General features: G+C 37.3%; 1 protein-coding gene across 7 annotated transcripts in view; it reads left to right on the top strand.

Annotated features, from left to right (window-relative positions):
* lpp (LIM domain containing preferred translocation partner in lipoma) overlaps window positions 1–12,017 on the top strand; it is a 137,077-nt gene that overhangs the window by 49,377 nt on the left and 75,683 nt on the right. For all 7 annotated transcript variants that reach the window (XM_029499519.1, XM_029499522.1, XM_029499525.1 and 4 more), the window contains one exon: window positions 1,263–1,462. In XM_029499519.1, coding sequence (XP_029355379.1) covers window positions 1,267–1,462 — 196 coding nt within the window. In that variant the 5' untranslated portion in view covers window positions 1,263–1,266. The remainder of the gene's footprint in view (window positions 1–1,262; window positions 1,463–12,017) is intronic.

The following is a 12,017-nucleotide window of genomic DNA, read 5'->3' as shown; positions in this document are numbered from 1 at the left end:
CACAACAAACACAAACAAAAAGGATGGGGGAAAAGCGTGGCGTATAAATAGTTCAAATATTTCAAGTGATTTCAGAATGTGATGGTGAAATACTGGATGTTTGTGTCTTCAGCTGCAGCTAGTTCTTTTACCCTGTGCTCTTCACTGTAACTGTATTAAAGACACACAAGCTGATTTATGAAACAAATGATAGTCATTAGTGATCAGTAAGAAGCTTTGCTTGACAGGAAATCTTATATTTACACCCTATGACCTCTGCCAGAAACTAACAGTAATGAAAAGTCATTTGAAAATTAACTTGTGTATGTCTGTCTTCCTGTGTGACGTGTAGATCAGTGTTGTGACATTTTGGAACAATGATCTGATCTCACTTTTGACAGCTATAACAACACTTACAAATCGCTGATAGTTACATCAGCTTTACAACATTTTTCAATACTTTCTCTGTTACAAAGTCTTTTTTTCTTTTTAGATTTGTATTTTTTTCCCCTTTTTGTGTCTCGCATAACAATTTGTTGTTGTGGTGTACGCTTTGCAAGAAAGAATGTGAGTCAAACAATAAAGGCTCCGACCTTGTTCCAACTGTGCTACCTTATTAAATTGGACAGATGAAGACATGTCAGCAGAACACAGGGTGCATTACTTTGCTTTTTAATTTAATAATATAGACAGCGACTTCAATAGTCTGACTCAATAGCTGAAAAGAAAAATGCTTTTTTCCCCCCATATTACTCATACAGTGTGTAGCGACGGTAACTTCTGTTATTCTGTTATTACAACGGGAAAATGGTAGGAAACAAAGGGGCAAGTCTCTTCTTAAAAGGGAATTTTGTTTTAATAGTTTTAATCGCATAAGTAAGAAGCAAAGTAAACAGTATGAAGGCCAAATAAGTATGAAACTGGTGGACTGTGTTCATTTTAACGGTTCACTACTTGATAAAGTAGAATAAATACCTTCTTAAAATACCTTCAAAACCAAAAATATTTTCATAGCCTTAGCTATACTTTGAATTTATTTCCATTCATGATAATATGCTAAACTTATATCCTGGAAATAATATGGACTAGAAAATGAGATTGTTGTTATTAAAGTTGAACTCAACAAAAGTTGATTCATGTCATTGTCATTGATCGTGAAGCTGATTCTTAGCAGTGGTTCTTAAAGCCTTTGACGTTTTCTGTGGAGTCCATGACCTGTGTTAATCGACATGACTTCACTGGTCAGAGGATGAGTTTTAATGACTTTTGTCTTTCCTCATCAGAGTCATGTGGAACCCAGCTAACAGTAGTGACCAGACAGGACAAGTGTCCGCGAGGATGGAGACAACGCCATCTTTGGGGAGTGCGAGCATCTCCATCTCCCAGCAGCAGGCGCCCAAGAAATTTGCCCCTATGGTTGCACCTAAGCCCAAGTTCAACCCTTACAAACAGATGGGAGAGCTCGCCCAGTCTGACCCTGCAGGTAACGACACAGGAAACCACACAAAATCATTAACATCAAGAAAATTACGACTCAACTTTAACTTGGGGTTTATCTGAAAATGGGATTTGACTGTCCTGGTCAAACCTGGGTCTCCCCACACTCAAACTCAGTGTAAGGTGTGAACATTACTTTGTTTTTTTGCTTCTTCCTGGGCGACAGCATCATGTTTTTGGTTGTCCATTTTTCCATCTGTTTGTTTCAGACCTGTGGGTGTGATAGCTCAGTAATGCCATATGGAAAGCAAAATCATTCACTTAAAAATTCACTCAAAGATTAACTGATGACATTTTTCTTATTATTTTTTCACCCGAACTCGTTGATCTGTCCTTCCCTGCTGAGGGGAGCTTCAGTTGATTTCGCTAGACAACCAGGTTAGGAGTACTGCTCCCCTGGTGGTCCATCAGAAGTTCACTGGCTTTGCTGTTGCTGAGCTTTAAGCGACTGATGTTAAACCATATGACAAAGAGTGCCGTGTTCTGTTCTCCACTACACTGCAATAATAGTCTATGAAGTGAAGGCAACATATGTCTCACTAAAAATGATATTTACATAATTCATTATTACATGTGTATGGGTCTGGTCATGCTTCTAACTAATACAGCCATGAAGTGGTCATTCAAGCGTTCGCTGTAATTGCATCACAAGGTCAGTGTCTCTACAGTTTTTACATGCACAATTTATGTGGCATTTTTAATACACGTGTCATCGTTAGGTGGGACTTTTTTTTCCTATAATGCAGCTTTTTCAGCTATTTGCCAGATGGTACAGTAGACCAACTTGATTGTGGTTTCCATGGCTATGGTATAATACTGTTCAACTGTAAAAAGCTCATTGATAAAAAGAATATTACTGAGGCATATTAGGTCTACGTTGTACTGCATGTGGACCTTGATCAGATCTCAGAGCTTTGAAAATCACCTGCCAAACGTGAGAAGAGAAAGACTATAAAATTACACTGAAACACATATTCACTTTGGATTTTTCTGTCATTTGGGATGTCATTTCTATCAGTTAGATTGACATTAGATAAATAACCAAGGTGTAGAATGTCCATGGACAACCATTTACACTTTTGACTTCGGTTGAAATGTGACTCAGAATTGACTTAAATGGCAGCTGAGTTTAAAACTATAGAAAAATTACATCATTGCATCCTATCTGTGTGTTGCTTCTGTTTGCCTTTCCCCTATTCTTGGTTTGGCACAATATCTTAATTCAGCTGAACTCCCAATAGAGCTGCTCTCATTTACACGTTTTTGTATTTCCATTGTCCGACAATACGAGTACGAGTCGCTATAATGCAGGCTGTCAGAACTGCATATCAACTTCAAAGCCATTTTCAAGCTGCTGCTTTGCCGTTGCTGCTAAAATCCTGATTTTGTTATCTCAGTGTCTTCTGACAAAATCACCAGACATGAATTATAGACAAGTGATAAAAAACTGTGCTGGAATTTTGGCTTTACTTGTAAACTGATTTCATAGAAAGGAAGTTTGAATATCTTTCTTATTCTGTCACATGCCGCAGAGCCTCAGATATCTCTATCTTTACCCAGGGAACAGAGTAAATTTCTTGCTGGTGACTAACTTTTAAGAAGCGAATGTTTGTATAAGAAGGTTCTAGGTTTTTTCTCTTGACAGAGCTTATAGTGTTTAATGTTAATATGCGATGAACATCTTCCTGGCATAGGTGTCATTTAGTCAGTGTTTCTTCAGTTGATTTTAGAATAGATTGACTTAACATTTTAGAAGAAGGTTATTTAAGACATTGACAGTCACTGAGTTCTACACAGCGTAACTGTTTTACGTGAAACAGATATGACTACCTTAAAAGGACTTTTCTAAATAAAGACCCATAAGGAAAACTAAAGCAAGTCTTTCATTATTATTTAGTGTATATGATTATATTTTAGTTTTCAAAAACATGCATAAACCTTCTTACCCAAAGAAACACAATAATATGATCATTTATGCAAATTAATAGAAAGAAAGCACCTTTCCATTCTTACAAAATACTGTCATTTGAAAGAAGAACACAGGAAGTAACTTTTGTGTCACTGGCAAGAAATAACACTGAGAAGTGTAAAGTTGAAACACCTACTCAGTGCTGCTTACAGGCATTTTAAAAGCATTGATGCTCATCATTTGCATGTGCCCAAAGTTACTGTATTGTTATGTAACCACAACTATATGCAGCCTGGTGTAAAGGATGCTTTAAACACTGTGTGAACATTTCTGTGGAAAAAATTTATTCAACCTGTATTTGAAAAGAAGAAAGACAAGTAAAATATCTTCTCATTCACACACTGTAGCAAGATGAAGATGTTAAAAGGGTAGAACGTGACACACATGCCATACACACATATACGTCAGCCCACCACCCCATCTGGTATATATTCAGTAATGTGAACATTATCTAACCCTCTGCCCTCAACCACCTCCTGAGAGCCCTAGATATCCAACACAAGCGAAACAGTTATGAAATTCAGCATGTAGGGAACATGGTGTCACGCTAAAAACACTGTTGTCTGTAGGGGTTTGTGGTTTGAGTTGTGGACCTCTTTGGCAATCCAGATGTTCATTTTGTAACTTGTTCTTAGACGGCTGCTTTGCCAGTTCTGTACACCAATGAGGAGAGAAAAAAAACAAAAAGAAAACAAAACACCACCACTGCCATGTTTGTGTTGAGTAAATTAAGTAAATTTTTCAGGCTCCCAGACTGTTGAATTTTTACCCCACTTGGCTAATTGTGATTTCACTTAGAGCCACAAGCTGTTTCACATTAATAGGGTACGACAAGAAGGTGTCATTTTTGCCAGGTAATTGAACTTTTTTGCAGCAAATCAAAAAAACACTAATTTATTCACTAACCCTAACCCTAACATGTTTCTATGTCCATTTCTAAATATTGTAACAATATAGTACATACAATATTATATAGCATAGAAAGTATGAAATTGAACATTTGTTTTTATGTGGTATCTTAATGTTTGATCCACCTGCCCTGCTAAGCTAATAAAGCAATTAAAACCTTAAAACCTATTTTTATTATGGTCAAGTCTAAAAAGACAACGTGAATTTATTAAATAGGACCAGCATTACCATTTATTTTGCCCATGAACAGATCCTCAAACTCTAATGTCATACCCAAAGAACTGAATAAACCCTGTATCCGCTGGTATTGAACTTTGTCTCTGACCATTTACAGATTCTTTGGAAATGGCGGGGACAACCCTATATATTATTTCCAGTTGATGATTTGTGGCATCATTAAAGCCTTGTAATCCCAAAATGTAATTTTGCTGTAGTATTTAATCCAAAGCTTTTGCCACTGTCTTATTTTTTATAATTAATCATAGTGCAGATAATAAGAGGATTAATGAAGCAATATAAAAGGGGTGGACATACCATACATTTACTGATAATATATTTGTTGTACATTTGGACAGTAAATTGTTTTGCTGTAGTTTAAGTGATTTCAGAGCTCTTTCTTATATTTCATCACATCCCAACAGCTGTCAATCCCAGGCTTTTCTATTGTTTTTAGCATGCTCTCTACCTAAACATCGAAAAGTAATTAGAGGTTAACATTTATTATTTCGCCTTTTTTGGAAGGATTGACTTTGGGTCAGTTGACTGGAAAAAAATTATAGACACTAATAAATAGCTGTTTTAAAGCTGCTGTCAGTTTATTTTCTTGACCTCTGGCCTGCTGCATTAGTTTCCATTAAGCATTTGATAATGACAACGATGATTGCTTGTTGTCAGCATTTTGACTATCCAAAGATGTAAAGCTGTCTGATCTAAAACTGAGGATTAGCATAAAAATTAGGGACAAGTCAATTTGGCACAGCACCTCGCTGTCCCTTTTGTCTGGATGAGGCCAGTGAGAAGGCTGGAATGAGCAGTCTGAGGCCAAGTTTATTGCACTGACAAAGAGGTTAGTGCAGATGAGCTGGTGTATGCTTAGCAAGGTCTGCCTTCAGATTTTTTAGGGAAGACTTGTCCTGATTAAAGCCCCAGCAGGAGGAAGGCATATAAGGCATATAAAACATATAGGTCCCAGACAGTGACCCTTTACTTAAAAATCCTTTCAGCAGATCAGATTTTTTGGGTTTAAGTTGATCCTACATGTCAGATTTGCTGTCAGAAAGTCAGTCATGATTGCTTTATAAAATAATTGTTACTCTCCGCATCACTTCTTTTCCACTGTTTTTTTCTGCAAAATGTGAACTGTAGATCTTTGTAGTAGCCCTAATAAATATTTGTAGCAGGTTTATGATTGGTTGTGTGATTAGAAACATGCTCGGATCTGCAAAAGACTGTATTAAAGTTGGACTAAATATCAAAAATTACTGCATGAGGCAATGCAACCAGGTGAAATATCCCTGCTACAAGAAATACACTTCTGAAACATTAGGTTCAGCGTTGTTCAAGCAATATTGATAACAGTGTGCCACTTTCTGTTACTCTTTAAGCCTTGAAAAATAATAACCCCCTCAAAAAAAACAAGAGCCCCCCCCCCCAAAAAAAAAACAAAAAACAATAAATCAAAAAACAAAAACATTCATGGCATTATTGGCAGATGTACCATGAAGAAAAGCACTGTCAAAGAGAGCTCACATTCCTGCTGTGTGATAAAGATTGACTTTCCTCCTCGACATCATTATAGACATGCTTCTGGTTAAAATGTTTGCATACTTGTTATTAGATCTGTGTGTAGCTGTCTGCATAGATGAACACGTTGATGACTGGTTGGAGGCTGTTCAGCTCTCTTGGGGACTTCTCTTTTTCATTCAAAGCAGGTCATGAGATCGGAGATTAAAATCTAATGTTTAGGACACAGGTCATTTTCACAGAACAGACTGGAGACAAGCTTGTCACAGTCTAATCAATGGCATGAGGGAGCTTTCAGTCTGTTGCTGCATTGTTGTTTAATTCACTGCATCTAATTTTGACAGTATTTCAAACAGCTGCTTCAAACATCAGTTTAGATGTTCTCAGTCAGGCATTGAATGGAGGTTTCTTCTCTCCAAGTCATTGAACAAATTATTTGTAGTTTCATTCTGGATATTATTAGATAAAGTGATTGAAGCCTAATTATTATGTTATACAAGTATCAAATTTCCAAAATCTTCATCCACATAAATCAATGCTGAAGTCATTTTGTAATAATGTTAATTGTTAGGATTAATAGGTTTTGTTACAGGGTAATGAAAGTTAAACATCTGAGAAGTGCTGCTTAAAAAAAAAAAAAGAAGAAAAACTTGTCATACCAAGTTCACAGAAACAAGCTAATTGTTTGCTGAGAGCAGTTCAAAAGTGTTAAACATGTGCATAAGCTGTTTTTATTCCTCCCTGCTTCACTGGCCAGAGGCAAACTGACTACCGGTTGTTATGTCAGAGTCCCTCGTGGGTGTCACCAGGAGAATTTACAGGAAATCCACCAATGAGTGTGTGAGGGTCCCTATAGAAACCACAGGCTCATGCTCTGAGTGCATGAAAAATCCACTTTTATCTCAGTGGAAAACATACCTCAACTACTTAATACATTTTTCTGCAGTGTGTAGCAATACTGTATGTATGATTGCGATTTTATTTTATTACACATTATTTTGTAGCTTTGCCTGAAAGTTTGCAAGTAGAATAAATGCCATTTTCTTAGCCATCATATTTTAAAGTTTTTTGCATGATTACTGTTGCTTAAATAAGGTATTTCACTTCTCTAAATATCAGCATTATCCTACAGATGGTAATAGTCTTATCAAAACAATTTTCATCACATATTCTCTATTATCTGCTAAAATTAATGTCTATTCATTGGCTGTCTGAATGCTCAGTTAGACACAACATTTACATATGAAATAATCATCTTGTGTTTGATGACATGGACCTTCTTCCTGTAAAAAAAAAAAAAAAAAAAAAAAAAAAAAAAAGAAGCAACAATAGCACAGTTTATATCACCTTTTCATTACAGTCAAAGCAGCAACTCTCAAATGCAGGCCCTGTCCTGTCACTTCTGTCTCCTATGTTAAAAGTCTCTCTCCTTCATCTTGCCCTCATCTTTGCCTGGAGATCTTATTTTTTCTTTTTCTGAACAAGTTTGTTCAGTATTATTCTTTTGCACCAAGAGAAAACATAGCAAGGGTGCAGTAAAAATATCTGAAAACTCCTGTCATCAAATATTTGCCATTAACTTTCAATGACAAAGTGGCAATGTACAATATTTTTATTTTCTGCCTTAGTGAGTTTAACCTTTCCTGGCTCATAGAACAAAGGAAAGGTCTTGAGGAATCCCAGCTGTCAATGACAAACTGCCTCCAGTTCATGTACATTGCCCAGAATGTTGCCAGTTGTTCTGCTAACTTCTAAAAAGCAACTTAACTAGCCTCAAAACTGTGTCTCTATCAACAGTCCGAGAATTGTCTTCAGTGTCTTCTTCGAGACCGTTCCAGGTGAGGGCAGGATACGATCTGGACAGGTCGCCAGTTCATTGTAGGGTCAACACACAGAGACACAAACAGCTACTCACACTCAGACCATCAGGCAATTTAGAGTTTCCAGTCAACCTAGACATGCATGTTTTTGGACTGTGGGAGGAAACCAGAGAATCCAGAGGAAACCCACGTGAGCACATGGAGAACATGCAAACGCCACAAAGAAAGGCACCTGGATGAATGCCCCTGCAAGACAGGCGTGGGTTTGATTCCTGGGGGGAAGCCATTGAAAAATCTGTGAGATTTAGGGCATTCATTAAATAGCTATCATATTTAAACTAGAAAAACTTCCTAGCATTTTAATCCAGTTTACTGTTGATTGTCAGGGTTGCAGAAGCTGCCTGCAAGAATTCTAGCTATGAAAGTATCGGAGTTTACACAGTAGTCACCGTCTGTTGTGACATTTGACTGGCTTCATTACTCTCTTTCATTTCTTTATATGAAATGACTCATGATGATGAATCATGCTCTCACTCTTGAGAAAAGCTCATCAGTATCACAGTTCATGGCTTTATGTGTTCAGCCTGGTTATCGGTTCAGATGTTTAGATAAAGAGGTCAGCTCCAGTTTCTAAACATTCGCCAGGATTTGTTTCTTTGCTTGTATAGACAAACATGATCAGCATAATCTGTCTATTGTCGCTGATCTCGGGCTCGTCCTCCCATGGGAATATTCTTTCAGAGTAGCAGAAGCCAGTTTCTGTCTGCTCCTTTACACTTAAAACAATTGCATCTCCAAAGACCTCAGATCCCTCCCCTGCATCTCCAAACCGAATGAAGTCATAAATCACTCTTCTATACATATCATACTAATTAAAAGCAGACCTCAGCTGCTTGAACCGAAGATGGAATAAAATGGGTCCATAATTATGTCAAAACAATGTGCTCTCAACCTCTGCCACAATGCATTTGGAATGAGAGTGTGGGACAAAATATGTGGACTGACACCCAGGAACCAAAAACACCTTTTCTCGTTTTTGTTTGGGGGGGATTATAGGTTTTTGCTACTGAATAAAATATGCAGCCTTCTCTTGGACTTTTGGTTTAAAGATTGCATTAGGTTTGTGGAAATATAAAAGGATGAATAATTTTTAGTGGTCAGTTACTGTAGAGGTTTTTTTTGTTTTTACTGAACACTGTCACACTTCAGTGCTACTCAGCTGTAGATGTATATCACGTGACGCGTGGCTCCACATACCCTGCCCTTACTTCAACTCACTGCAGCATATGCTACTGCAGAGAAAGACACCAGCAAGTGAAGCTTCCAGTTATAAATCAAGTTTAGATTGTACATTTATGCTCTGTACCCTCAAACATGCAAAGTGTTAGTTCCTGTGAGTTTTTGCTCTCTCTGTCAAACACTGCTCACTCACTAAGATGTTTCATGCATTAAGTGACAGTTATAATGTGAGCCAGGCTTTGTCCGAAGTTCTTACAGACCAGATGGCAGCTGCTTACACATATGTAACTCTGATAATATTGTACATGCAAATCTGTAAACATATGTTCAACCTTTTTTTTTTTTTTTGAACTAATCCCTAACACAGACCCACTTAAAATGAATTCCACAAATGTAAAATAATACCAGTTGTCTCTCATTGTTCATATACATTACCTGAAGTGTTCATAAATGTATCACTGTCTTGAAAAGAAAACTCAGTGTCACAGCTGGATTCATTGCCACTCATTTATGATCCCCTTAACAATGCTGTGATTCTCTACAGCAAATTATACCTCTTATGGCCTCTCAGATAACTTTAATCACTGATTGGGATTCCTTGTTCACAAAGCAGCTACTTAAAAGTAATTGCTCAATAAAGAGAGTGGAAGTTGTCGTATTAAGAAGGTGTTCCTGCTGCTTCTCTCATTAGTGCTCACTTGGAGCTTTCAGCTCCCTGTTGTCACAAATGGAGTCACTTTCATGCATAGCACAGAAGCTGTTTGCAGGCTTCCTGGTTCACGCTGCTTTAGAGCACGACAGCAAAAGCACTGCGCAGAACAGCAAGTCCTCAACAGTTTAAACCAGTGCTGATTTTAGGTCGTTAGGAATAGAATCGCAGAAAGCAGCGGCCAGATGCATAAAACTGTGCAGATTCGTGACCAAAACTATAAGTACAAAACCAGAAATATGCATACCCATTGAGTTATGAAATCATTTCTCTGCATGACTTTTTTAGAAATCTCACTCATTGGGAACACCTGCATGAGCATCATTTCCACTCCCACAGTTAGGCATAAATGGATGAAGTCAGTCCCTTGTTCTATCATTCTTTTTTCAAACCAGAACACAAAAAACCTCACTGTTATCAGGCATGGTACAGACAAAAAGAGAACATAAAGGAAATACAATTTCACCAATTGTTGCCTGGCTTACAAAGAGCTCATCAGTAACCTTTAGTTCAATAATTGCTCTTGTAAGTCCTGTTTTTCTTTTCATGGAATTTGTCAGGACTATAGATGTCTTACGCAGGTTACTAGAAAGGAAAATCAGAGCAGTTTACACAAGAGGACGCCAAATCGTTTATCATGATTGACCACTTGATCCCAAAAATGGGAAAAATTACATACAATCACCATTTGACTTTGTTAGCTATTTTCCCTCTTTATCTTGGGCTCAGAAAGATTGGTAACAACTTCACACAATGTCTTCACAATAAATACTGAGGCCATAATGGCTAAAAATGCCATAAAACGTGATCAAAAGACCACATAAGGTGAACACAATCTCATTGGACTTTCTGTGTCCAAAAATGTCAATTCATGTGTGGGGAAATTGTCTATGCTTTACTTTTTTATGTGCATCATTCATTCATTTCTGCTGGCGGGACCTTTGCTTTGGTTGTATTGTCCAATAAATGGTCAACTGTGGGAAACCATGGAGGATTCTTGTAGCAACTTGTGCTGTTTGGTATGGAAGAAAGGTAAAAAGTTGCAAAATAGAAGCTCAGAATGACAGAAAATGGCAGTGAGATTAAGAGACATTGAAGTCTGTCATTTTAAGCTCCTGGAGATACAATGTTTATTTGATGTAATGTGATATAATGTGGTAAACAGATTTTCTCCCAGATGTTATGCCACCATTTTACTCTAGTCACTCTTGTTAAATATATATATATCATTTATTTTACATTTATTTTAATAGATTTTACAATATTGAAAGACTCTTGGTGACAAGTTTTTTTTTTTTCTTTTGTCATTGTTTTTCTTCAATATGAGCAAACTATGTTTCTGTGCTCTCCCCTGCTTGCTCCTTCAGTCTGTCTTTTAGTTCACCATCAGCATACTGAAATTGATGTTTAAATGGCATTGATACTCTTCCAAATTCCCATCCAAAATCCTAATTTAGGTTGTAGCTAGTATTATAACAGTGCTTGCTTACAGAATGAAAATTGTGTGTGTGTTGTATCATTGTGGATATTCAGTTCTATGAACTTCCTGCTGATGGTATCCGTACCACTGAAAAATACTATCGTGGACCTGCAGGAACTGAGTCCAGGAACTAGTTCTTGTGGTCATGGAAATACAGGTGAAAATGAAAAATTCCTGAAAAGGTTTTTCTGAAGTCATACGAGGTCATTAGAAGGCAGACCTGATGTGTTTCCCACATCAGGGCAACACATTTAAGGGGAAATTGTGCAGTTATGATAGCAACATCTCAATGGTTTGATTGTATGGGGGACATCCACTTGCAGGCAACTCATGCGATCCATGTCTCTGGCAGTAACATGCAAAGTGTAGCTGCTTACAAAAGAGACATAAATTGTAGTCAAGAATAAGCAAGTAATCTTGAAAGTGCAAATGAAAACCATACAGAATATTTAACATGTTCAAAAGTATGTTTTACAAATGGGGAGGAGGGAAACGCTGTGAACACATCAGGCACAGCTAGAGAAAGACCAAATGTTAACATTTGTACATTGCAAAAAAAAAAAACCCAAACAAACAAAAAAAAAAAACCCCCACAAGGCACCCATAAATCTTTGAGTTTAAGCTTCAACTGCTTTTTGTTGCGTGAGCATTGTTCAGCCATGGCCATTAAAA

The sequence above is a fragment of the Echeneis naucrates genome, chromosome 4, assembly GCF_900963305.1.
Source record: "Echeneis naucrates chromosome 4, fEcheNa1.1, whole genome shotgun sequence".
Classification (NCBI taxonomy): Eukaryota; Metazoa; Chordata; class Actinopteri; order Carangiformes; family Echeneidae; genus Echeneis; species Echeneis naucrates.
The sequence above is the reverse complement of the archived record's forward strand: the minus strand, read 5'-3'. Positions and strand labels throughout refer to the sequence as shown.